The sequence below is a fragment of the Catharus ustulatus genome, chromosome 14, assembly GCF_009819885.2.
Source record: "Catharus ustulatus isolate bCatUst1 chromosome 14, bCatUst1.pri.v2, whole genome shotgun sequence".
NCBI lineage: Eukaryota > Metazoa > Chordata > Aves > Passeriformes > Turdidae > Catharus > Catharus ustulatus.
In genome coordinates this window covers 8,605,675-8,631,794 of record NC_046234.1, presented here as the reverse complement: position 1 = coordinate 8,631,794, position 26,120 = coordinate 8,605,675, and the positions used below count along the sequence as shown (strand labels likewise).

Here is a 26,120-nt window from a genome sequence, read left to right as displayed (position 1 = left end):
GCCGCGGGGGCTGCTAGGGTTTGTAGTCCCGAGGGCGCGGGGGTGCCGCGCTCCCGGTGGGCGGCGGGACTGCAGCTCCCAGGACGCCCCGCGGCGCGGCCGTGTTGTGCCTCCGTGTCGGGGCGAAGGGGAGGAGGATGGTGACAGCGGGAGGATGGAGGCCGGTGAGGGGTGCGGGCACGGCTGGCGGGGCGGCGCTGAGGGGCCAGGCCGGGCCTCAGGGGATCCAGTGGGGCCGCCGGTGGCGGGAGACGCCCGCGGGCTGAGGGGCGGGAGGGACAGCGCGAGCGGCACCGTGCGGTCTGCCCTGAGAGGTCGCCTGGTGCTTGGGGTCCCGCGGCCTCTCCCGCGGAGCTTGGGGGCCGGGCTGGGACTCGGGCTCTGGGGGGCTCGGCCGGGGCGCTCGGCCTGAGCCGGGGGAGCGGAGCCGGATCTGGCAGCCCCGCTCCGGGAGGCGCCGCAGCTCGGCGGGGAGCGCTGTGGGGGCAGCGCCGGAGGGGAAGGAGACCCCGGGAAGGGAAGGGAAGGGAGGAGAAGCCCTGGCGGTATGTTCGCATGTGCTCCGAGGGGTCCTGCGCAGCGGGGGCGAGACAAGTGCCCGCGGAGGGGGCGCAGGTGCCTCCGCTTGGATTTCGGGGGTCGAGAGTGTCTTAAGGCTTTGGAGTCAAAAATAGGTAATTTGCTCTCGAAGTGCAGTGACCACGGCCTTTCTGACGGAGAATGCAGAGCACCGTGCGAGAAGTTGTTTTGCTGGGCTGACAGCCCTAGAGGAGGCTGTCGTGGCTGTCACTGCCTGCGAGGACGGTGAATGTCGGGGCTTGGCAGTGCTGGCCCCGGTGCTCCAGCCACAGGATAGTGCAGCTCCTTTTTAATTGCTGAAATGTATCTGTTTTTAAATGGAATCTTACACTTTATGTGTATATATATATATATATATATATTTATCTGCTGATTATCCATTCTTTGTACTGGATATATGTACACTTACTTGAAGAGTAGGATAAAAGGTTTGCTTTCATTTTTAACTTCTGTTTTTTAGCAGTATATTCCTCAAGATTGTCTAAAATAAATGATTTTTACATTAATTTTTACACTTGAAGGGTTGTTTCACTCTTCCGAAAAAGCACCAGAAAATTTTAGAAAATTGTGGGATTGGCTTATTTTGGTATTAATTATACTTTGTTATTTTTCACTACTTTTCACAAATAGATGTGGTATTGAATAATAACATTGATACGCCTATTTTTTTTTTCCTGAAGTTTCAGATCTCCATTTGGGAAGATCTCCAGTCTTGCTAACACTTTTCACATGCTTCCCATTAAGCATGAGGCCATAATCACTCTGATTTGTATTTTTTCTACATTTCAGATCAAACTGTGGTGCCTTTTTTTTTCCTTTCCTCATTATCTTGAATCAAATCTTATCCTCACTGTCACTGGCTTCAGTGAGACTGTTTATAATCAAGGTGTTACTCCTGGTGCTCTCTCAGTACTCACTGAGGATCTAAATAAAAACTAGGGCATTGGCTATTTCAATATCAGAATGGCTTTTAAGGGAGAAAATTAAAAGCAGGTGGCAGCATTGCTCGGAAGCCCCAAAAGCTGCAAAGACTTGCTACAACTAGTTCAGTTTGAGAGCCCCAAGTTGTGCATAAAAGGGCAGGGGCATAAAATGGAGTTTAAATTTTGTGTATTCCTGTTCAGTTTTATCTAGGTATGAAAACCAGATTACTATTTTGTCAGACTACTTAGAAGAGTTTCCAGAAACTGATGAGCCAGTGTGGATTTTAGGAAGGCAACACCACCTAAACACAGGTATCTTTAGAATTAAATTGTCTGTTACACCTGTAGAATATTCATAGATTCGCATGCAGCAACAGCTTCTGATTTCTGTGTGTTCCCTAAATGTCTCATGAGGAAAGTTTGTTCTTCCTCATCAGTGAGACACCAGGTATAAGCAGTGGAATTCCTCCTGTACAGAAATCAGAACCAAGGCCAATGTGCTTCCAGCTGTAATTCATGAAATATGATCACACTCATAGCAAAGGCTGTGAGCCTCAGATGTGAGCCTGGTCACTTCACAACATCAGGGACTCAGAAACAATTATATAAATAACTTGTGGGAAGTGTTCAGCATTACTAAAGTCGTTTTCCTATGAGGGGTGCTGTCTGCAGCCTATTACTTGCAACTAAAATGATATTTCAATTAACAATAATAAGTTAATCTGTGGCACATACTGCATTTTAGTGAAAATAAATACATGACCTAAAAGTTGGAGCAGAGTAATGTGTTTATGTAAAAATAAGATTTCAGAAATGAGTTTTCTGCCTGGGGAGAAGACAGGGGCATCCTCCTTTGGTACATGTCAAAAGCAGTGCCCATCAATTCAGGCATGGTGTTCAGGACAGCTGAGGGTACTGCATGCAGCCTTGATCAGCTGGAGAATCCTTTGGAACAGCCAGCCAGTCTGAGCCACAGCTAAGGGAAAATGCAGCAAATAGGATTCTTAAGCATTCTTCAGAGCCTTTGGAGAATTCTATAAGTGCATGTGTTTAAACAAACAAAAAAAAGAGAGGTTTAATTCAATTTAACATTATTAACCTTTTCTTAAAATTACTTTCTGTTGCATTTGAAGGTAAAATATAATTCCATGTTGACTTGCACGTAGAACATCTTAACCTGCTTTACCAGTTCTTTCCTGAGGACATAATTCTCCATAGTTGTTTTATTCAGGCTGAGCATAGTCATTGCAAACACCTTGTAAAATTTCATTGGCTAGTAATTATTTAATCCTTATTAAGTTAACTTTAATTAGCAGTCTGCAAAAGACCTCTGTGTTTAAACTGCTAAAAATATTTTTAAGTATTAAGGGTCTTGTATGTAAAAGCTGACAGGAGCTTTCCATGCACTGTGCAGGGATAATTTGAATTTTTCAGTTTTAAGTCTGTTTTAATAATTTATTTCCTCTTAAAATCATTCCAGACAAATCTAAGTTATTGTTGGACATAAGTGCTCGTCTCTGGTTTACGTATAGAAGAAAGTTTTCACCTATTGGTGAGTATGCAGCATTCCAGCTGCCTCGTTATGGATTAGCAGGATTAGTGATGATGTTGGGGAATGAAAAGTTACTTTTACAGTACTAGAACGTTTTGATCATAATTTAACTTTGTATGCAAACAAAAGATTAAAACTATCAGTGCTTGCTTGTACCTGTATATAATCAGGTCTTCATGCTTGTGGGGCAAGCTGTGAAATGACACCAGCACTGTGGAGAGACAGGAGCTGGTTCAGTGCCTTTAACCTGTCTGACAGTTGTTAGAGGTTTGACTGTGAGGTTCTTTCAGAAGCTGGGCTCTGTGTTGAGTCTGTGCTGACTGCAAGCAACTCTGTTCCCAGGAGGCACCGGTCCCTCATCTGACGCGGGCTGGGGATGCATGCTGAGGTGTGGGCAGATGATGCTGGCCCAGGCACTGATCTGCAGACATTTAGGAAGAGGTGAGTACTGTTGCTGAGGCAACTTTTGTGTTATTTGGAGGTTGTTTAGTTTTTGTTATCATTTTCCATAAAAGCATAAAACCTAAATTTGTTAATGAAACGTTCTGTGATGCCCTGATAAAGTTGTTAGTGAACTATTCTTGTCTGATGAGGCAAAATCATGTCAACCTTAAGCAGAGAAGCAAAAACAGAGGAAGGACAGACAAACAGGGAATCCCACTGTTGTTATTTTATAAATCTTTTTGAGCAATACCCAAGTTGAAGCCAAGGGAAAACTTGCCACCATGGGTCTGGGTTCTTCCCTTCTTTTCGTTACATGGCCACCAAAATGCTAGCCCAGGGTGAAGGTGTGAATAGTGACCGAGTGATAGACACCACACAAAGTACTTCACAAACCACTCACCCATCATCAGCCTGAGTCCAAACCCCACAGCAGACCCCACTAGGGCCTGCTCTTAATCCAGTACCAACAACCCATATCCCAGGGTCACAGGTGAGTGTCGTGGGTCTGTTCTGTATGTCACTCCTCTGTCAGTTACCTTGCCGTGGTTGGGTTTGTGATCCTTATGCTCTTTTGTCATGGTTTCTATGGCAGCATGATTTGTGGATTTACCACTTTAATAACTGAATCCACAGCAGGATTTATCCACTTGAATAGCTGAATTCACAGGACAGTAGTGCAAAGATTTAACTGAAAGAGTAGGCAAACAAACATATTACCTGAGAAAAACTAGACCTTGAATTTGCAGTGGGGGCCTAAATAGCATAAACCCTGTGTATGTGCTTCTCTATTAGTAAATGTGAGGTAACTACCTTTATGTTAGAAGCAGATGCTCACATGGCAAAGCCATGGTTTGGATTTTATGTTGGAGAGGGCCAGCATCGTGTTTGGACTTTTCTTTTTGAGTCTTACTATCCTCCAAATGCATGCAAAGCTAATAAAGTCCCAACAGAACAGACAGTTTTAAATAGTCTTGGAAACTTACACAGAGCAATAGCTATCAATTCTCAGCAGTGATCACTCAGGATATACTTGCAGTTGGCACTGTTACTTTAGTTTCCCAATTTTCACATGATAGCCTGTGATAGTAAAGGACAGCTCAGTAATGAATGACAGGGTGTGACTTCTAGGATCTCTAAATAAAATGCTGTTTATCTCAATAATATTACAGATGCACTGTCTCTTAAGAGCTTGTTGTATGGCTTTCTGCCATCTAGAAATTTGATCAGGACAATGAAAACATTATTTTTTAATCAGTGTAACTTTTTTCCTGTAAGATTGGCAATGGGAAAAACACAAAAAACAACCAGAAGAATATCATAGAATCTTACGGTGCTTTCTGGATAGAAAAGATTGCTGTTATTCCATCCACCAAATGGGTAAGAACACACATCAGCTTCCCTTTGTCTACTGAAATTCCTACGGTGTTGAAACTTTCTCATTTGAAATAAGTTAATTAAAATTTTTTAAAAGGTGATTATGAAGATGATGTGTATATTTATATATAAATAAAAATGTATGCAAGTGGGTACAAAGTATAATAATTCAGGAATATTATTCACTAAGACCTAAATCAATCTGTATTCTAGAATCTAGCTCTTGATAAAGTGTACAAGTTTTGGGTAGCAGAGTTGATAGTATTAAAATAGACAGTCATAAAGCTTATTGCTGTAATTTGTAAGGACATATTTGTAATTGTCAATACAGTTTAGGAGCTTTTTGTAAGGGAACTAGCAGTGATTAAGTTTTGAAAGAGTATAGATTGAGAAAATAATTGTTGCTAAATACAGCTTGCACTTGCTCTAGAGTGCTTGTCAATATTAGTAGGCCATGCTATTTGATGTAGACTGTGACCAGCCTGTCTGTGCTCTTTTCCTGTGTGTGTTTTCCCTTACAAAAACAGCACAGATGGGTGTTGGAGAGGGGAAGTCCATTGGAGAATGGTTTGGACCAAATACAGTTGCTCAAGTACTGAAGTAAGTCCTGTCAGTGGCTCCCTCGGAATGCGCTCCCAGGGCTGCTGAGTTTGGAGACTGTGCAGTGCTGTCTGAGGCTGCTGGAGAAAACGTGGTAGCTCCTCCTAATCTTGAAGGCACACCAAAGCTGACTTTGCTGAGGGATAGGTGAACATGCTAGGTTTCAGGTGGAGGCTGGACTGCAGGTCCTGGGTGCTGTTTGCTGCAGCCCTGGGATGAACACATTCTGGAGAGAGAAAGGAGATAAAGGATGTCCTGGCCTCCAGCTTCTTTCCCTTACAAATTCTTCATGATTCACATGCCAGTTTTTCAGGCTTATTTTTAACAACTAACACCACCTGTGCAGCCTAAGAGCTTCCTTTCCCAGTGTTTTGGGTGTCACACCAAGTGGACAGAAATGTGCATGCTGTTATGCCACCCTCCTAGCTTTTGGGTACCAAAATCCTGAGCTGCTCTGGCTTTTAACAAACTGAAATAGTTCTGCTTAGTTTAGTGGAACTTCTTAAGCACAAAGTAATGTGAAAAACTGGCATAAGATTTTTTTTTCTTTACATAATGTCAGGCACCATGGGCAGAATCCCACAGTGAAATCTATAAATTGCAATAAGGAGTAATAAACTTAATTATGTGGTCGAACTGTTACTATCCCTGCATTTGACAAAAGGACAAAACAGTTTTCACATGGTATAGTGTGTGTGCTTTTCCTGGAACCACTCATTATTATTTTTTTCTAAATATGTTAAACACTAACAGTTACCTTTCTATTACATGGAGACTTAAAAAAAAATTTTTTTTTTCCAAATAAATGACTTTTTTTACTCAAGAACCTCTTAACTGTCCTGAGTTAAAAAGCTAGGACCCTTATGGTCCTAGTAAGCTTTCATTAATTATTGCCTCTATGTTTTCTAGGAAGCTTGCTTTATTTGATGAATGGAATTCGTTAGCAGTTTATGTATCCATGGACAATACAGTGGTCATCGAAGACATCAGTAAGTGAACATGGAGCTTTTGCAGGACTGCTTTAATGTTTCAGCAGATATTAAAGAGTTGCTCAAGGCAATTTAATTGTTTGGACAAACTGCTTCTGTGAGTATTAGGGTAGTGGTTGGATTTGATCACGTTAAAGGTCTTTTCTGGCCTAAATGATTTGATGGTTCTGTGATTATTTCTTTGGTGATAATTTCTGATTTAACTTCACTATCTTGAATGTGTCTAAGTATAAGCAAAATCTTGGGACCATCCCTATTTGTTCCCTGGGTAAGAAAAGGAATAAAGGAAATGGATACTCAGGTTTGGAGTTTACAAAAGTAAAGTTAGCACAGAACAGTGAGGCATTTTTGGTGACCAACTTACATACCATGTGGATGAGATGGTAGAGTTTGGTCTATGCTACCTTAGCTCCCACTCCAGCAATGGAATGAAGTTGCAGTATGTGAAAATACCGAGAATTGCTAGTAATAATAGAGTTTGCCAGAAATTTGCTTTTGTCAGGCAAAAGGGAAATGAGGGGCAGATCCTTCAGAAATGTGCCCCATTTTCAGTTGTAAGAATGGTGGATTTACAAGTGATATTTACCCACAGCCTGGTTCTACTTTAGTCCCTACTTCTGCTTATTTTGTCTACATCACTGGAAGTGAAGAGTTCCCTGAAGAATTTCTAATGCTTCCTCTCTGCTATATCATCTCCCAGGCAAAGCATGACAGCACTAATACTGCGAGTAGTAAATGTAACTTTAAGACTTAAATGTTCATCCCCTCTTTTTTCTCATGTCTCACAAATGTGCCAGCACATACTCTGACTGCCAGACTTCTACTAAATAGTCAGGATTTCCATGCCCTGCTCCTTTTGTCTTAAAACAGGAGCTTTTTAAAGCTGTCTGGAAAAGTAATTTAATTAATGATTGAGAGGAAGATCTGCTCTGTGTTCCTCTGTGCATTCACTGATCTCTCTTTTCATTCCCCCAGAGAAGATGTGCTGGTCCCCTGCCCAGAGCAGCGGCGTTGCTCACAGCAGTGCACACTTGCACAGAAGTGCTCTTGGCCAAAACAAGAACACAGCAGGATTGTGCCCAGGCTGGAAGCCCCTCTTGCTCATTATCCCTCTCCGGCTAGGGATTAATCACATCAACCCAGTGTATATTGATGCGTTTAAAGTAAGGGATTCTTCAGTGACTTGTTTGTGTATATGAAAAAGTTCAGGTATCTGTTATATCAATAAACAAATCAATTTAATTTTTCTCTCTTTGGACTCCTAGGAATGCTTTAAGATGCCACAATCTTTGGGAGCATTAGGAGGGAAACCCAATAATGCCTATTATTTTATAGGATTTTTAGGTAAGGAAGAAAGAAACTTACTCCAAATATCATATGACTGATAGAGAAAGGATTTTCTTTGGGAAGGGGCAGTAGTAAGCATCTTAAGCATGAGAACAGAGAAGAAGAAACATACCTCAGACACTTCAGGAGCAGTATGAGACCATAGAAACAGAAAAGGAGCAGCAAAGCTTGAGATAAAAATGTGAAATGATATAAGCAAGAACAAGACACTTAAGAAAAGTTGATAGCATTTAACAAGTGTCAGATGTCACTGCTGCTTAAATATGAATTTTTTCTATCATTAATACTTTGTAGTGAGGAGTGTCTTGTTTAATTATTTTACTTCCAGCTTTCTTAAATTATTGTCTCATATTTTTCAATTTTTTCTCTAAGCAGTATGTCTTTCACCTTCTTCTATGTCTTCCTTTATTAATGCAATAGTTGATCCTAGATTCAGTCTTTCATATTTCACCCTGGTTTGATCTGTAACTTCTTGGATATTTTGTTCTTTCTTTTGTAAAACCAGAGCTGTTGTAGTCAGACTTATTTGTTCAATTTCTGGGTGAATGGCTAATGGGATTACAGATTGTATTAGTGGTCATCCTGTATCTTTGATCTGAGGAATGTTAGGGATTACTGTAGTTGAAATTTCTTAAAAATGTACTGAACCTCGTGTAGGTAAAGGAAAGTATGTGACAAAGCTAGGAAAAAACATCCAAAAAAACCTACCCTAACAGGTTACAGTGGGAAGTTGTACTAAATGCCCTGTGGGATGCTGTTGTGCCTGGCTTTCTAGTTCTCTTAAAGACTCCCTAGCTAGAGGCTTGAGATATGGACCGTGCTGATAATCCAATTTATGTTTTATAAGTCTGGATGGAATAAGTGTTTATTACTGCCTCTTGCTTGTTATCACCATAGAGATTTTACCCCTTCAGGCAATGAGCTGATCTACTTGGACCCTCACACCACTCAGAGTTTTGTAGATTCAGAAGAAAATGGCACAGTCGATGACAAGAGCTTCCACTGCCAGCAAGCCCCACACAGAATGAAGATCATGAATTTGGACCCTTCAGTAGCTTTAGTAGGTGTTAGAAAATAATGAATGTGTGTACTTTATTCAAAGCAGTACCTCTGTGTATTGGTAAGGGCAGAAACATGTTTCCTTGATCACAGTCAAGATCACAGGGCAGTCTTGTGCAATCTAAAATTCAACACATAGTAGTTTACATATTAACTGCATAGGATGCATTAATTTTAGCTCAAGCAGGGGACCAACTGTTTGTGTCACAGGGAGCCAGTTTAATTGCTTTCCTGGGCAACATAGACCTTTTCCAAGAAGTAGTTTGAAAGTCAAAGCAAGGAACTGAATCAGGTTTCCTTATTTTATTCCATCACTATCATCTGTGTGTTGGTTGCTCTTGAGAAGATACTTACCTGAGCTTGTTTTATTTAATCTACAAATCTCCAAGTGGAATTACTTGTGGAAGTCATCCAGTATTGGATGACCACAAGAATACTGTGATAGTTCAAGAGATTCAGTCTGATCTCATGCCACTATCCTTTGGTTTGGTTATGGGTGATTGTTACTTGAGATATAACCCATACATAGATACCACAGCATCTTTGCTTGTTGACATGTTGTATTTAATATAACTATGTGTATTCTTTCCTTAGGGCTTCTTTTGCAAAGAAGAATGTGATTTTGATAACTGGTGTAGTCTTGTACAAAAGGTACTACTACTATCTTTTTTATGCTCTGTATGAAATCATGGATACTGTTCTTTTTTGGTTAGTGGAAATTCCCTACCTGCAAATCAAGTGATCCCCAGTGAAGGTGGCACTAATGATCAGGGAGAGCTGACACTGCTGATGGAGCTTGTTCAGCATTTCACAGCCCTGAGCCCTGGCACTGAGAAAACAAGGACATACATCCCCTTCCTGAGTTTGTGTTCTGTTTGCAGTACTGTGTTCATGGCTCATACCTAAGTCATTTATTGAGAAACACAGCAAGCAGTTGGAATGTTAAGCAACAGGAATGTGAATATGAAGTACCATCAATTGAAAGCATTTATTTAAAAAAAGGCTACAGAAAGTAGTTTGTAAATAACTGAAGTAGAGGATATGGTGTAGCTCACCTGATAGCAGTGAAATTTCCCTTCAATAATAATTTGTTTCTCTTGATCAAAACCTATCTTCCAAAATCTGTTGATTTTTTTTTTTTTTTTTAGTAGATAGATCTGTCTTTTGTTCCCATTGATCAACAGAAAACTAGAACACAGAGAGGTCCAAGCAAGTAATTTACTTTTAAAAGGCAGGTATATTCTTGGTATCTATTTGCTCCATGTAAACAAAATTATAAATGTATGGACATCAAAGCTCATTATAATGCAGTGATAACTTGTAGGAGAGTTTAAGACATCCATCTTCCAGGTGTGTTTTCAAGCAGGACAATACTAGAGATGTGTGAAGCAGTGATTGATGATGACAGGTACTTGAAATAACAGGAATTTACAGCCTTTGTTCTTTGACAGATATACAGTATTTAAAATGTTTTTAATTAAGCAGGCAAGTTTTTGGTTTGTATTCTGTCCTCAGGAGATTCTAAAGCAACAGAGTCTACGGATGTTTGAGCTGGTCCAGAAGCACCCACCACACTGGCCTCCTTTCATACCTCCGACCAAGCCAGAAGTGACAACCACAGGAGCAGGTGTGGTACCACTGAAAGTGCTGCTGGGCACAGGAGAATCATCACAGGTGGAATAACTGGGCTTTTCTGAGGATCAAGCAATCACTGCCTGATTAAGTGCCTTACACTTACGGAGTATCAGTTATTCAAACAGGCCAGGTCCAATTTACAAGTTTTAGCACAATATGTTTTTAAATCTTTGAAAATATTTCAAAGGCATAATTTACAAAGTGGGTGGGTTGGGGGGGAGGGCGTGAGGGGTTTTTTAGTAAACAAAATCAGGCATGTGTTTACATTCTAAATTGTTTTATTTGTGTTTCAGAACTCATTGAATCTACTGACAAGCTATTTGAATTGGAAGAAGAATTTGAAATCCTCAGTGTATGAAGGAAACTGTGGTGAACATATTGCTAATATTATTGCATTGACTTAAATTACACAGCCATGTTAGCCCAAAAGTGCCTGAAATCATGGATAACAGAGTACAAACACCTGGTATCATCCAAAAACTCCAGCAGGAACAGTTCCTTCTGTCAAAGAGCTTCCCTAGATGGAAAGGCGGTGAAAGATTTTATTATAAGACCCTGAAAGGGAACTTCTTTTTAATGTATGTCTTTCTTGAAGACAAATGGACCTCTGAGATTAAGGCAAAAATAAGTCTGTCAGTGGGCTGTATGTTTGGAGAAAGGAATAACACAAAATGAGTATTTCTTGCTCTCATATAATGCAATAGTTTAGTTCTTAAAGTAAGAGTCTTCAGTTAAGGAGGATGTTTATTTCTGTTCCTTCCCATGGGCTGCATCATAGACAAAATGCATTGTCTTGTTTAAAAGATCAACTGGATCAGGAGAAAATTGTTTCCTTGTTAAATATTTTAACATGTATTTGAGCAACCACACTTGATGACAAAAATGTTTCTGTGAAAGGAACTATGTCTAACATATCCATTTTGCAATAGCCTTCCTGTTTCTGGGAGACCTCAAGAGGAACAGGAGCCTCAAAGAGTTGATACAGAGCGCAACCACTGTTATAGTTATGATATATTTCACCTTGACCTTAAAGTTCAATCATTAAAACTTAGGCTGACTTTTCTTTTGGAGCTAAAGTAAGTCAAAGGTGGTTTAACTGTACCTTATTTATTTTAAGAAAGATTTACACAAGTATCTCTGTTACTGCACTTTATCTGTGCATCTAATAAATTTCTTAAGCTTTTCATAGGTTGTATGCTGCTATATTTTGTTAATTTGTTTGTGTGAACTAAATATAACCCAGGTTATCTTAAAACTTAATATATAGGTATATGCAAATTACTTAATTGTTGAGTTTTGACTTGTTGCCTTTTGAAATCTATTTTGGTAAAAGTGCCTTAATTCTCCAGGTTTATCAGAAGAGCTGGTGCACTTTTGTTTCTTAGAAAATTGCTACAGCAGCTATACAAAAACCAGCTCAGAATAAAGGCAAAGGTCTTCTAATTCATTCTCCAGTTCCTTTTTACTGTCAGACAGTCCCCATTCTGATCATTTTGTCACAGTAGTGTAATAGATGTGAATGGACGCACACTTTAAGCTTCAGTAATAAATGACCACATAGAGAAATCCTGAATCCTGTCTCCTCTCACTTGCACTTCTGGGTTAGAGCCAGTATGATTTCCAAGAAAATAGTCATTACTTGGGCACAGTTAGTCCTGTTTGCCTTCAGTGTTTTAATAGCCATGGTTTGGAAACTATACATGCAGAAAAAATGTCATTTTCTTGCCCTCTCCATGGATTAGCTGCTCAGGTTTAGATTTTTTTAAACAAAGTATTTATTTTTCATTAATACATGAAGTTACTGTGCTTATGACATTAGTTGCAGCCCTCTCCTCCCCACAGACAAAAATTTAAATTGAGCCCTTGTTCAGTCTTGAAATGCTCAGTCTTGAGCAGTATCTGCTAAAAAAAATAATTAAAAGACTCTCAGTGGAGTACCACATGCTTATTCCCCAAGCCACCCTTAGCCTCTTCAGAGAGGAGCCTGAGCCTTGCAGGGTTGAAGGATTCTGGGTGGGGGTAACAGATGTATGGAAAGGGGGCTGATGGCAGAACAGCTGGTGACTGGAATTCCTGCCCCGTGCACCTGCCAGGGAGTGGCTGGTGGAACGATGGAGGCTTGGCCAGGGACAGCAGTGGAGCCAGGTACTTAAAGAGAAGCTCTCTAAAGACAGTGGTGCTTAAAATGCATAAAGCTCTGATCCTGGGGAATAAATTAATTGTGTTTGCATGTGTCATGTTCAAAAATAAAGCCAAGTCCCTGCAGATAAAAGACCTGACCAGCATGTCAGCATGTCTTTGTAGCACCGTGAGAACCCAGTGGCTGAAAATTTCATTGTGCTTTGTCAGATATCTGCATGATTTTTCAGAAGTCTTGAGCTTTGCTCTGTGCACACAAGTGTTTCAGATTTGCATGTGCATAACCTGGGATGTAAATCCAACATGCTCTGTCTGTGCCAGGACAGCTGGAAGTAGACCGGATATCCTGCAGGAAAGGACGGCTGCTCAGGATTGTAAAAATGCTTTAAAGATCTTTGCAAAATACATCCAAAGCAGTTGGTGATCTTTCTCAATTAGGAATAAGTGAGATTAAAGACTACATAGTTCCTCATAACTTCCCTGTTCATCTCTAGTGTGGTTCAACTCCAGAACATGGAGACCTCTGACCTCTGTCTGTGAAGATAATAATGTGTTATGCAAGTAATACTTTCATCTTTACTGATTATTATCTGTTTAAAATGTCTCAGTCATGCATTAATAATAATTTTCTGAATAATTTTATCTTAAAGATTTTTAAGCCAAGGTGACAGTGTATTTGCAAATGTTGTGGAATGTCAATAGCCAAGGATTTCACACACTTTACTCCAGAGAGGTTAATGGCAGTAATTTTAGTCCTACTGAATGAATTCATTATAGGTATGAGCATACCTTTGTCATGGGTTTCCCTTAAAATATGCAAGGAAAATCCAGTTAGTGGTACTTCTCTTTAATTACACCCTGAAGGAAAGTTAACAGTGCATACAGTAGAGATACAGTTTTTTTAAACTAACAGCAATAAAGCCCAGAGGAAGCAATATAAAACACATGGTGACTGCAGGAGTAAAAAATGTACATCCCATAGCTGCTTACTCCTGTATCTGCATAAGCTTGCATGCCACCTAGTAAAGGTTCTACTTTTCAAACACACATAGCTTGAATAACTACAAAGTAAGTGTGCCAAAGGTTCCTCAGAAAGGAAATTTATGTTCATAATAAAAATGTTGGCTAATGAAGTATGGCTGCAAGGAGATAAGCACAGACCTTGAAAACAACAGCCCTGGAAGATATTTCAATAGAAAGCACTGAAAAATGGTAGAGGTGTTTTGGATTTATCTTCCCATGAAAAATTGCATTTTTCATTGGTGTAGCTCTTTCAGGTCTGCTGTGGATAGCAGGCTGGATTAGAACTGGTTACCTGTCACTGGAGGAATGAATGTTCCATCTGTGTAATAAGCAAAGCAAAACATTCATTTTTCAATTTTTCTAAGAAAATCCAGTATCAACCATTAGTACATAGTGTTTCTGAGTCACCCAGCATATACTGATAAATTTTAGCTAGTTCTGTATTTCACAGAAGAATGAGTCTCCACTCCCTTACCCTAGGCCAAATACTGTTTGCAAAGACACTAATTCAGCATAGCTTTGGCAGAGCCTCTCTGGGTTACAGCTGGATGTGCCTCAGACAGAGTGGTATGAGGTGGCAGCTGCTCTTCAGTCTGAGTAAGAAACTCACTGAGACTTTCTGAGGTAGCCATAAAGGAGGGAAAAAAACATCGAAGTGAAAACGTAGCACCATATTTCATTAAAAAAATGGCTTCAGAACACGGGTCTTTTCCTCCTCTGTGCACAAACTCCTGGACTTGAAACTTGATTTTTGCAGAGTGCTGGCTGTCTTGATTCACCCATCAAACACACAAATCAGGGTTGTGAATTTATCCTTCTCCAGTCAGTGATGTCTAATCTGGGGTAACGAAGACTCTTCCCATAACTGCATTTCTGTCACTACAAGTTCTTCATGCACACCTGGCAGCGGCTGACGCGAGTCCGAAGCTGCCCTGCTTTCAGAGTCTCTGAGAGAGGAGCACTGACAAACTGCTGCTCCTGCTCCACCGTGGTCAGCCAGAAGCTGTACTTGTTGGCAAAGTAATGGCACGTTCCCCGAGCACCATTGCACTCGATGAATGGAGTAGCTCGGAAATCCTCCAGGCAGGAACCAGGTGAGACAAGGGACTGGCCTCCCCCTTCCGCCCCGGCCGCGGTGTGCTGAAAGAAAGACAGTAAATTGAGTGAGCTCAAAGGAACAGAAGGAAGTAAACAGGGGAGTCTACTGGCTCCATTGCTAGGAGGAGTGAAATGGGCAACCAAAATTATACCCTGGCTATGTGTACTTGTGTCTTGATTCAGGGCTAGAAGGCAAACAGCAAAAGAACATACTTAGGGTGAATATGAAGGCCTGGAATAATGGAATATCAGCTTTTCACTTGAAGTTGGGAAAATTTGGAAGCAATAATTCTGACATCATGTTTTTCTAACAATCTAGCACTAATAAGCTTCTAGGAGAGTGCAATGGAGAATTTTTCCACTGAGAAAGAGGACTAAGTCAATACTATAGCTTAATTACTGTTCCCACATTTAAAGGTATGAAGAACAAACATCTGTGGTAATACAGAACTTAGGCAGCAGTGTTACCACCAAAACTAATCAGGGCAGGTGCTAAACAGAGCAAACTCAGAGCTACAGCAACTCAGCTGATGAAGAAATGCACTGAGGCAAGAAGAGATAGGGTTCCAGGCTCCTGTAAGTAACTCACAGAACATAGTCTCAGTGACCTCATCAAAGAGATCAAAATGTTTAAAGCTGGCATTGCACGGGCAGTAGTGCCCCATAGTTACCATAAGGAAGGAGTATCCTATCCACAGGCTGCGCCAGCCCAGGGGACACTGGGGGATGGTGATGTCCTGGCTGTGCACAGCCACAGCCTGGGAAGGTGCCTCACACACAGAGCACCGGCTGATGTACTGTGCGATCTGGACGCTGTCCACGGGCATCATGGGGATGGGAGCAGTGGTGGAGAGCCAGTAGGACTTGTCGTTTCGGCTGGCATAGTAGCACACTTCATTGATGTTGCAGTAAATGAAAGGCATGGTGCTGAAACGAGGCAAACACGAGCCAGCAAAACCTGGAAAAATGGGAGAAGTGGTCATACCAAGCATCTGCCAAACATTCCAAGTCGTACACACCAACATTTAGTGGTGAGGATGGCACGAGTGACACCACTCCCAGTGCAGATCTGGCCAAGCCAACTGCCACCACCTCCACTACAGCCCTCTGCACTGCCAGGGAAGACGGCTTTTGAAATGTAATTTTGGCTTGTGTAGTTCATTCTTGAGAGAATTGTGTCAACTCACCAAGATCCTGGTTGTGTGACTTCTCCTGCCCCTCCACATACAACAAGCTGTAGCCATCCCAGAGCTTGTTCATTCCTATGGGACAGGGGGGTATCTGATCTGACTGACTGTGCTTCACCAGAGTGTATCCAACGCCCACGCTCCGACCAGGCATTCCCGGCAAACCAAGGGCACCCGGCTTCCCAGCAACACCTAGGAGACAGAAAAAGAATTGCTAGTGCAGTGTGGACACCAGCTGGCTCTATACCCCATTTGGCATTGCTTATGGCAGTCTTGCACAATGAGAAGCCCAAGCTGTATGGTTGTTTTATGAATTACTAGACTTAACAGCTCCAAAAGCAGTCATTTCACAGAACCACCCACCCATTCCCTTCCTCTTTTAGTTTTCTTTCTTTGCCCAACAACTCTGGTGCCAGTGTGTTAGGTACTCACAGTACAGTAGTTCTGAAGATCTCAAAGCACCAATCAAAACCTATTTCATTCATTTTTGCTATAGCACTCTTTCTTAATGATATTCCTCTTCTTTCTCACTGTGCCTTTCCTCTACTGTCCAAACCTCACAGCTATGGTTACTGTGAATACTATATCACTCTTCTAGATCTTCAAGATGATTCCCACATCCACAAAACATTAACATCTAAAGGTGTTTAGAATTGCACCTACAGAAACACCAGCAGTGACATCAACAAGGACATGTGACAGAACTTTCCTCACTGAAGATTAAATTTCCTTAATTGCACATACAAAACACAATACCACAGACATCCCCTGGTTTTCCTAAGGTGAGTGGGTGTTGGGGAGGGTCTCTGCAGAAGTTGTAAGCAAACACAATTCTACCGTTTGTTTCTTTTTGATCTGTGCTCCCCAGATCATAAAATTACCTTCAAATCCCTGTGGTCCTGGGGCACCTGAAAGTCCTGGATCCCCAGGTATGCCAGGAGTTCCAGGTAAGCCATCACGTCCTTTCAAACCAGATCTTCCTGGCAAACCTTTTGGGCCTGAAACAAAATACAATTATTAGTATCATTATTTCCTCACATTATTGCCTTGATTCCTGCAATCATATTCCAGAAGGGAATTAAGATGTCAGCTGCCATGCCAAGAGCTCAGTCCTCACCAGCTGTGATTATAAACAGCCACCTCCAAAAAAGACTGCACCTGATCTAGTTGTCTGTAAAACGATTGAGATGTGCAGCTGAGTATGACATGGTTAAAAAGGCAGCATTATATTTGTATATATTATATTTGCATGCATTTTGATGGAATTCTTTCCTTAATTTAAAAAAACCCTGTAAATATTCCTAATGCATTTGTCAGTGTTTTTCTTCCAAAAGAACAGCATTTTGGTGATCTGGGTGTACTTTCTACCTGGTTTTCCAGCTGGGCCATGGAATCCAGGATCTCCATCAAAGCCAGGAACACCATCAATTCCTGGCAGACCAGGTAATCCTGCAGGGGCTGTCACTTCTTCTGGCTGTGGGGTTATTCCTGGAGCCCCTGGTCTGCCAGGGAGACCTGGACATGAGGCAAAGGATATGTAAGTACCTCACAAAAACCATACAGATTTGACACAAAGGAGAAAAACGTGAAATTAGGACCACCTTTGTACAACAGCACTGAGTATCTTGAAAAAAGTATGTCAAGCTCTTTCTCATTTATTTCAGTTTCTAAGAAATCAAGAGTCTCCCAAATAGGGAGCTCTGAAGTCATCCCCAGCCCAAACCAGGTGCAATAAATGACAGTTTTTTAAATCCTCCAGCACTCACCTCGACGGCCCATTTCACCTTTCAGCCCAGGATAACCAGGATCCCCTGGAGGCCCATCTTTACCTGGCATGCCCATCAGGCCAGGCTCGCCTCTTTCACCTGTAAAGACACACAGCTAAGACTGGGGCTAAGCACTAATTCTGACCCACAGCTGCAGCTCTCACTGATAGCAGCAACAGCACTGGGGCTCCAAGATGGAGGGGACCACAACCCTCAAGGCCTTTTGTGCCCGGTTTCACATCCACAATGGCTCAGAGCCTCAAGACAAGAATTTCCACTGCTACTTAATCGTGCTTTATTGAAAGTACTCTTACCCTTCCTTGGATAACCCAGGGACAGGGTTTGCAGTGTACACATCTTTACTGTTTGAAATCCAGCTCTATGCACAGCACAGAGACATGGGATCTGCCAGGCTACAAAGGCAGCAGACAGTTGCTCATCTGGCAACTGGTTCTCCATCCTGCCCTGGATTTTGAGTTGTGTGGTGTCTCTCAAACCTTGCTCCTGGAGTCCCTGTGTGCAGCTGCCCTTTGGCCTCCCTTCATACAGACCAAAGAGAGATCAACATGCTTCCTGCCTTAGCCCAGAACAACATCTGTGAACTCCTACAATCCTCTTAGCCACTTGTGGAGACCTAAATCCACCACACTAATGCCTCTGAGCACACAGGACAGGTGGGATGAAACAGCAACTCCAGCCTTTAACTAGAGAGCACAAGTAGGTAACTGTAGTCAACAAGCACAGCAACATTGCAGGTGGACACCATCTACTCAGAAAAAAACAAAGATAAGAGGAAAAAGATAAGTAGGAACACATTGAAGAACACTCGACCTGGCCCTACTTTGCTGCTTTGGGAGTCAAAAAAAAGGAGGAGGTAAAATCTGCAGGAGCCAAAAGGAAAAATTGAGACATCAAATTCAGCTGCCATCGGAATGAGGAGGCCATCCATACTAACCACCCAACAGCCATTCCTACTGACAAAATGACAGCTGCCAAACCACTCCCAGATCCTTTCAAGGCAAGATTACCTTTGAATCCAGATGCTCCAGGGAGTCCAATTGGACCAGTGGGTCCCACATCACCCTTAACGCCTCGCAAGCCAAGAACACCAGGGAACCCTGGAGTGCCTGTGTCACCCTGGTCAGAAGCTGGGCCAGGGGGCCCTCGTGGTCCTGGAGGACCTGGAAAACCTAGAGACAACAGAGTTAATTGGCAAAAATCTATTCCTGGGGCAGAGTAAATTCTGGGGCTATCCCCAGCAGTTCTTTCTGTTTGAGGAAAGCCTGGAGCCTCAGCCTCTCTGACAAGGCTGTGAGGGACTGAATGGGTACCAGTGCCATCATGACAAAGCTTCCAAACTGCACACACCTGAACTCCCATCAGTGCCTGGAATGCCAGCATCTCCAGGTCTCCCACGTATATCAGATGGAAGAGAAACTCCAGGTGTCCCTGGCAGGCCAGGCAGTCCCATAGGACCAGGGGGACCTAGAATAAGAAACAAAAAGTGAGGGACAACCAAGGTCTTCATGGATCTTCACAGACATTGACAGAAGCAGTGTCTGGGAAGCATTTATACTGAGGGGAACAGAGACATCTCACTACAGCAGGGGAAACAATACATACTGTGCTGCTCAGGAGAGATACAGATACTTTCAGAACCGTGCAATCAACTGTTTCTCAAAATACAGAGCAACCCCACAGATTTCACATTTACCTGTCAAGCTTCTAACCACCTTTGAGGCTTCAGGAATTGTCTTTGGCAGTTCTGCTCACCAATGCAAGCCATTAACCTCAGCTGCAATACATGCTGCTTTCAGAACATCAGTATTTACCCATGTCTCCCGATGAGCCTTTTGGTCCAGGGAATCCTGCAGCTCCTCTTCCCAAGCCTGGAGAGCCTTCTTCACCCTTTGCACCTGGGAGACCTGCAGGTCCTTTCAGGCCAGCTTCACTCAGACCTAATTAAACATGGTTAACAAAGGTAAGAGAGTCTATTCAAATTGCCTAATAGCAGTCTAATTATCACACAAAAGAAGTGGTGATTTTAAAACTAGCCATTTACTACTGCCTCTGCTGTTTTCAGTAGAGCTGCTGGAATTGGTGATTTGGTGTCTCACATGCTAATCTGGTTGTGCAAAGTGAATTTAAACAATCTGTGAGATGCTGAGAGAAAAGCATATGACTGTTCCAGTCTCCCCACAAACTCTTACACAAGAATGGGAACAGAGCAGTCCCGTGACAGGGTCTGCTGCCAGCCTGTATGCTGTGTCTCTCATGAGGACACACCAGACTCAAGCTTCTGGGCTTTAAATAACCTTGTGGGTTTCATGCTGCAACACGGAGAGGGAGCTCAGTTTGCACAGACTGCTGCAGAATGCACACAGGCACAAGTGGTGCAGGACAGAGGCTCCCAGGAAAAGCTGCAGGGAGATGTTCAGCATGTCACTCTGAGAAGAGTATAAACTAAAAGCAGCTCTCAGGAAAACTGTGGAGGATCTATATGCTGTAAATCATTGCCTTCTGAGAAAACACAGTTATTGTTGGAGTTGTACATGTGAAGTCTGTCAATTTTCATGCATAAAACAGCTGCCGTGAATTTTAGGTGCTACTTTACAATATGACTGTAACTAAACAAGTATTTTGGTAAGGTCTTTCTTCACTTCTTTACTTTAGTAAAACCCTATTTGCAATACAGAACTACATTCCCTTTCATATGATTCAAAATAAGAAAAAGTCCAGCAAAAGGTCCCTAAAAGCAGAATCTGGAAACAAATCAAAGACATCAGCTTCTGATTTTATTGATGCCTTCCTTGAGCTCCATATAATGGAGGGCTCTGAAAAGCAGTACAGAAACATTTCATTGATAAGTCCAATTCAAAGCAAGCATTCGGTGCTGCCCTGCTCAAATCAAACATCCATTAGAAAGAGTTTTATTATTTCATTCCATTAGTATTCCAGAAGTGACACAGTCCTTCAGGAATTCAAGGAGAACCATCACCAGAACAGGCCACCAGAACCATCAATTCCACAGGCTGCATCCTGTTCTTACTGGCATTGAAGAAGAATTAGCTCTTGCACATTCAGTATCCTGAGTATTTTCTTCAGGTCATAATTAAAGCCAGAACTGGGTGAAATATGGGGATTTTGTGGGAAACAATGCTCTCATGGGGAGCGGTTATGTATTTCCTTAGCTATGACACTTCCACTACACATTTCCTTTACCTGGTGTTCCAGGAGACCCTTTTGTGCCTTGCAAGCCATTCAGACCATTTAAACCTGGGAATCCATGAAAGCCTGAGGAGAAATTGGGAACATAAATGTGACCAAATAGGCAAACAATCTAGTTAGGTGGAAATGTGTAAGATGGCTCATAGAGAATATAACACATAAGAGAAAGTTGACACATAGGGACCACAGCACGTAAAACTGTAAAGTCTTCCTTCACACAACTGCCCTTCCCAGAAACTCTTCTCATTGCTCTCTCCAGTTTTACCTTCCATGAACACTCATTAGTGACTCAAACCAAGGGAGAGCTCCCTTTCCTGCCATTCCTCTGCTCATTCCTAACAGCTGCACAGCGTTGCCAAGAGGAGTTCTTTCCCATGTACAGCTGGCCCATCATACACTGCCTGCCAGAGACACTTGGCCAAAACGCTGCTTTTCTGACCCAACTTCTCCTTCCATGTGCAGATTGCACATATACCTTTAGGTCCTGCTGTTCCAGGAGCTCCAGGGAATCCAACAGATCCTGGCTGTCCTGGGGGTCCTGGTGGGCCAGGGGCTCCTCTCAGCCCAGCATTTCCAGGGATTCCTAAGGGCAAGCAGAAAAATATTCCTGTACTACACATCATGTCCAGGCTGAAACAGAAGCAGTTCCATCTTACAGTGAACAAACTACTATTTAAATAAAACAAAATCTGATCCAAATCTCTCCTCATGGCCACCATTAGCATCACATTTATCAAACTATTTATTTGACAGGGGTATTTTTAATCATAGCAGTGACATTCTTCATCATCCACTAAGTAACACATGAACAGTTCATGCACCAAATAACTAAACTAATTATTTTTTAAATGAAACAATTCAATAACAACTTTCACTGTTCTCCAATGATAACTATTCGGGAATCTATCTGCTAATTACTCCACAACCCAAAGACACTTATAGCCATTATTCTGGGTAGGTTTGGCTCTAGAGAGGGAACAGACAAAAATGTTGCAATGAAAGGCCTGTGAAGAAGCTGCTAGTGCCTGTATCTAACTGAGATCTTCCCTATTTGTTAATGGGATTCCTCTGGGTTTCAGTGTTGCAGGATTCACCATATTTGACCAGCAGGACAAGGTGACACCTTACACTACTGTCAAAGAAACTTCTTATTTAAGCCTCATCTGAGACAGGCCAAACAAGGCTAAGGAAGCATCGAGGTGAGGTTGTCACAGTCACAACATGAGCTGTAGAACTTAGGTGTTCAGTCCAGTACCTGCTGGTCCTTCTTGGCCAAGATCTCCTGGGCTGCCTTTGAGTCCATTCACCCCAGTGTTTCCTGGGTAGCCTGGTTCACCCTTGAGTCCTTCTCTCCCTCTCTCTCCTAAAAGGATATAAATGTACAAGTCAAACTGGAGGAAGGCATGAAGAGGGTGAGAAGCATGGTATGCTGAGGTTGCAGCACTTGTGTTTGCTCAGCCATCGCCTGGGCCCTGGGCTGGACTTCCAGGGAGCCAAATGCCAGTACAAGTTCCCAGGTGCCTCCTCAAGAAGTGAAGTGAACCCAGCATTAGCAGCGGGATGGTCTCAGATTTGTTCATTATCATCCAGATTTGTACTCCATCTGGATTGCAGACTCCTCAAATTTCACTTTCAGGATTACAAAAATACCCAAATTTGGCAATGCCAACCTGTTTAGTCTCCAGAATTTTGTATACTTGAAGTGAGCAATCAAGGCGTACTTTACCCGGAAACCCGGGGTCTCCTCTCTCTCCTTTTGGTCCAGCAGTGCCAGGAACACCAACAGACTCTCCCTGTTCACCTGGAAAAGGAAGGAAAGGCCATTCTGTCATTGATTGTAGACATCAGTTTCCAGGGCTTGTTCAAGAAAATAAATCTTGCTGTATTTCAAATTCATGGTGCAAACAAAGACAAGAACAAATTATGCACCTGAGTCTGAAAATGCTTACAACCATCAATAGATGCAGATCCACTCATGCAAATGCATAAGACACGTTTACAGGTAATTCCACAACATGCTGCACTTTGAGGAGATGAGAGAAAAGGCTGCTTCTTGCACTGTCCAACAGGCTTCACACAGTGCTGTGGCCACACTTTCAGAGGACCATAAAGTATTTATGCTTGGTATGGGTCTTGTCTGAATGCAGCCTCTTACAAGGGGATATGTAGTTGGAGTCAGTCACTGGAGAGCAATGGACACTTCCAGAACATGACTTATTCCTTTGCGTCATTAATATTGGGACTGTGTGTAATGAAAGACCATATACACTGTGAAAGATTTTTTACCCTTTGGACCAGGAAGGCCAATAGGTCCTGGAAATCCAAGTGTTCCTGTGGTGCCATCTGAACCCTGAAAGAAACCAATCCAATCAAAATTAATCTTTGCTTTTTATCCTTGCTCTTCCAAGCTTGGGTCATGTGGAATAACAGAACACAAAGGTGTAGGAAGAAACACTATACAAAATGTTGTTTAATAGTATGAGCCAACCAAAAGCAATTGGAAATTTTGTAAGGAAAAAATCCTGCCAGCTTCTGCTGCTGTGTTCTGGAGCACCCAGAGAAGAAGATGATACTTAAGAAGGTATTTACCCTCTCTCCTGGCATTCCTGGAAAGCCCATGATACCATGTGCACCCTTCTGTCCTGGCAGGCCAGGTTGTCCAGGTGGACCAGGAAAGCCTGGGTCACCATGAACACCTCTCTCTTTGCTTGGTGACCCAACTGGACCAGGGAGACCAGGCTGTCCACGGCTTCCTGGCATTCCTTTATCACCTGGGTAATACAGAAGAGTGGAATTTATTCAATAATACAGACATCCAGCTCATTTGGGTCAGCTGACCTGTTACCCTAAAGAGGAAGAAGGGATGACATTAGATCAACAGAACAAAGCTTCAAAGGAAAACTCTTTTCTCAAAATTCACATTTGCCATATGCAAGTTTTAGTAGAATGGGAATGGCAGAACAGAAAACAGTAACACTGTAGGCACTGTCAAAAGGACAGACCATGCTCCACTGAAAACAAGCCCAGATACTGAATAACTGATACTGGCAATAAACTGCAAATACCTCTAGGTCCTGGGAACCCTCCGAGTCCAGCTAATCCAGGATCTCCTTTGTCTCCTTTGATTTGCAATGCCTGTTCTGAAGTCCAAAGAACAGGAAGACCTGGTGGACCTATATCACCTCTGTCACCTGAAGAAATAAAAAGTCGGGAAATCTTCTTGCAAAATAATCCAGCAGAGAAAAACAGAACTTCCATGTCTCCTGATGCAAATTCATTAGTGATCTTTGGCAAACAGGCCAAAGTATTGAAAAATAGAAGATTGCAATATTTAGAAGAATGATACCAGACACAGCCATCTCAGAACTGCCTGCACAGCCAGAAAAAGCCATTCCGCTGTTTCTCACCTTTTTGACCTTGAAGTCCCACAACTCCTGGACTTCCTTTTCCTCCAGCTGTGCCAGGAGTTCCTTTAATCCCATTCACTCCAGGGACACCAGGCAGTCCTGGCATGCCAGGGAAACCCAGCAGGCCAGAAGACCCTTTCTCGCCTGCATAGAAATGTGGAGAAATAAAAAGTGAGTATCAGTCTCTCCTGGTACACTGCACACCCACTCTGGGGCAGGCAGAGGCTGCCTGGGTCTGGCCAATCACCCAAATCCAACAAGCACATGGCACAGGCACAGCACTGTCACTTCTGTCACAGGTCTCCATTTAGAATATTTTCAACCAGCACTTCTCAGCTCACCTCTGACAGCCTGGTCCTGCTTCCAGTGGAGATCAAGCACAATCAAGTTCCAAGAGAACAACATGCAGTTCCACAGCTCTATTGCTTTGTGTTATTCTCTAGGTAACGACTGTATTGGTGCTTAAGGATCACACAGTTTGTAAATTTTGACTTCCCATTTGATTTGTGCTTGATTCTCTCCCTTCTTTCTACAAATTTCATTCACCATTTGTTTCCTCAATTTTCTTGTCTTTCTATTCTGATTTACACAATCCTTTGTCCACAAGGACCTAAGACTCTTAAGATACATTGCCTTATGAACATTATTTGAAAATTAAATCCATAATTTGTAACTCAGCAGCAAAACAAATGCATCCCAACACTAGCAGGGGATTCATTCCCTTCCAGCAAGTTGGGCCTAAAATCAGCACTAGCAAGGTTATTTTTTTTGTTGGCACAGCAATCTCAAGACAGAAACACTTACCTTTTGGCCCAGAGAAACCTGGATGTCCATCTTGACCAAAAGGCCCAGGTGGCCCTAAGAATCCTCTTTCCCCAGGAGATCCTGGAACACCATCAAGACCTGGGAAGCCTTTCATACCAGCAGGGCCCTGTGGTCCTACATCCCCAGCCACGCCTTTGACTCCAGGAGGTCCTGAATCAATACAAGAAATAACTCAGTAGAGGATATTGCACAGAACTAGGACAATTTGTGGCAGCTTCCCAAGCTCTTTAAACACAGCATTGTTTTTAATGACAAATGGACCTTATGGCACATGCAGCCTACTAGAAGGCATAAAGTTTAGAACTGCAAAAGCATTAGTCATCTAATAATAAAATACCTACATGGAGGGTTACTGCCTACATCACTACACAACTGGCAAGAATGAAACCCCTTATGATGCATCCGTTTTTGACCACCAGACCTGTAATGCAGTCTTACCTTCATCATCAAGGCAGCCAAGACAGAATGGGGAGCATCATTAATGCCAGCCTCTGCTCCCTACCCCATCGTCTGGGTGTACCAGAAATCAATCACCTGGACAGGCTTATTTTAACAAGTTCTTTTTTCACCTTTGTAGTTGAACTGTACTTCTCAAGAGACAATTGCTCACTACAGAAAGCTGATTGTGCTGTCACAAAACCAATACCATATGCACTATTTTACCTCTAATTGTTCCTAGCTGAAGCTTTGTAACGGTTTACAATTTTTTAAAAAGGCTCAAACCATTGAAAACAGAATGCTCAGATCCAAAGGAATAAAGAGAAGGAAAACTCAGATGGCTTCTGAAAAATTACATTTGCAGCAATAGCAGCCAATATTCAAGCTCTGTTATTCTCAGGGCTCTATGCTACACCCCAGCATTTTTTTAAAGCAGATGAAAGAGTCGCCTTATTTAAGAAGACAAAGAAAACACACACTTAAAAATCTCTGCATATTAATGATTTC

At 42.3% G+C, this 26,120-nt stretch overlaps 2 protein-coding genes across 5 annotated transcripts in view; one reads left to right on the top strand and one right to left on the bottom strand.

Annotated features, from left to right (window-relative positions):
* Positions 1-83: 83 nt before the first annotated feature.
* Positions 84-12,075, top strand: ATG4A (autophagy related 4A cysteine peptidase). 3 transcript variants are annotated; one of them, XM_033072121.1, is made up of 13 exons: positions 84-164; positions 1,704-1,814; positions 2,983-3,054; positions 3,397-3,495; positions 4,774-4,875; positions 5,400-5,472; positions 6,382-6,461; positions 7,437-7,624; positions 7,727-7,805; positions 8,723-8,868; positions 9,462-9,518; positions 10,383-10,494; positions 10,796-12,075. In XM_033072121.1, the coding sequence occupies exons 1-13, from the start codon at positions 155-157 to the stop codon at positions 10,858-10,860; spliced, it is 1,194 nt and encodes a 397-aa protein (XP_032928012.1). In that variant the 5' UTR covers positions 84-154; the 3' UTR covers positions 10,861-12,075. The 3 variants fall into 3 exon arrangements, with proteins under 3 accessions (XP_032928012.1, XP_032928010.1, XP_032928009.1); XM_033072119.1 differs by having other exon boundaries at positions 104-171; XM_033072118.2 differs by lacking the exon at positions 84-164 and adding an exon at positions 501-674.
* Positions 12,076-13,472: 1,397 nt separating this feature from the next.
* Positions 13,473-26,120, bottom strand: part of COL4A6 (collagen type IV alpha 6 chain) — a 111,889-nt gene continuing 99,241 nt past the window's right edge. For both annotated transcript variants that reach the window (XM_033072115.1, XM_033072116.1), the window contains 18 exons: positions 25,155-25,325; positions 24,351-24,494; positions 24,009-24,134; positions 23,533-23,714; positions 23,230-23,293; positions 22,670-22,744; positions 22,199-22,306; positions 21,419-21,526; positions 20,938-21,009; positions 19,548-19,673; positions 19,084-19,200; positions 18,744-18,905; positions 17,716-17,814; positions 17,318-17,464; positions 16,831-16,947; positions 15,950-16,141; positions 15,434-15,720; positions 13,473-14,804 (listed from right to left, as the gene is read on the bottom strand). In XM_033072115.1, coding sequence (XP_032928006.1) covers positions 14,544-14,804; positions 15,434-15,720; positions 15,950-16,141; positions 16,831-16,947; positions 17,318-17,464; positions 17,716-17,814; positions 18,744-18,905; positions 19,084-19,200; positions 19,548-19,673; positions 20,938-21,009; positions 21,419-21,526; positions 22,199-22,306; positions 22,670-22,744; positions 23,230-23,293; positions 23,533-23,714; positions 24,009-24,134; positions 24,351-24,494; positions 25,155-25,325 — 2,558 coding nt within the window. In that variant the 3' untranslated portion in view covers positions 13,473-14,543. The remainder of the gene's footprint in view (positions 14,805-15,433; positions 15,721-15,949; positions 16,142-16,830; positions 16,948-17,317; positions 17,465-17,715; positions 17,815-18,743; positions 18,906-19,083; positions 19,201-19,547; positions 19,674-20,937; positions 21,010-21,418; positions 21,527-22,198; positions 22,307-22,669; positions 22,745-23,229; positions 23,294-23,532; positions 23,715-24,008; positions 24,135-24,350; positions 24,495-25,154; positions 25,326-26,120) is intronic.

Excerpts from the sequence above, each read along its gene's own strand:
- ATG4A (XM_033072118.2), top strand. The coding sequence starts at position 548 with ATGTTCGCATGTGCTCCGAGGGGTCCTGCGCAGCGGGGGCGAGACAAG. Across the intron at positions 1,815-2,982 it reads GCAACACCACCTAAACACAG|ACAAATCTAAGTTATTGTTG; the intron begins GTATCTTTAGAA and ends AAATCATTCCAG. Across the intron at positions 10,495-10,795 it reads AGTGACAACCACAGGAGCAG|AACTCATTGAATCTACTGAC; the intron begins GTGTGGTACCAC and ends TTTGTGTTTCAG.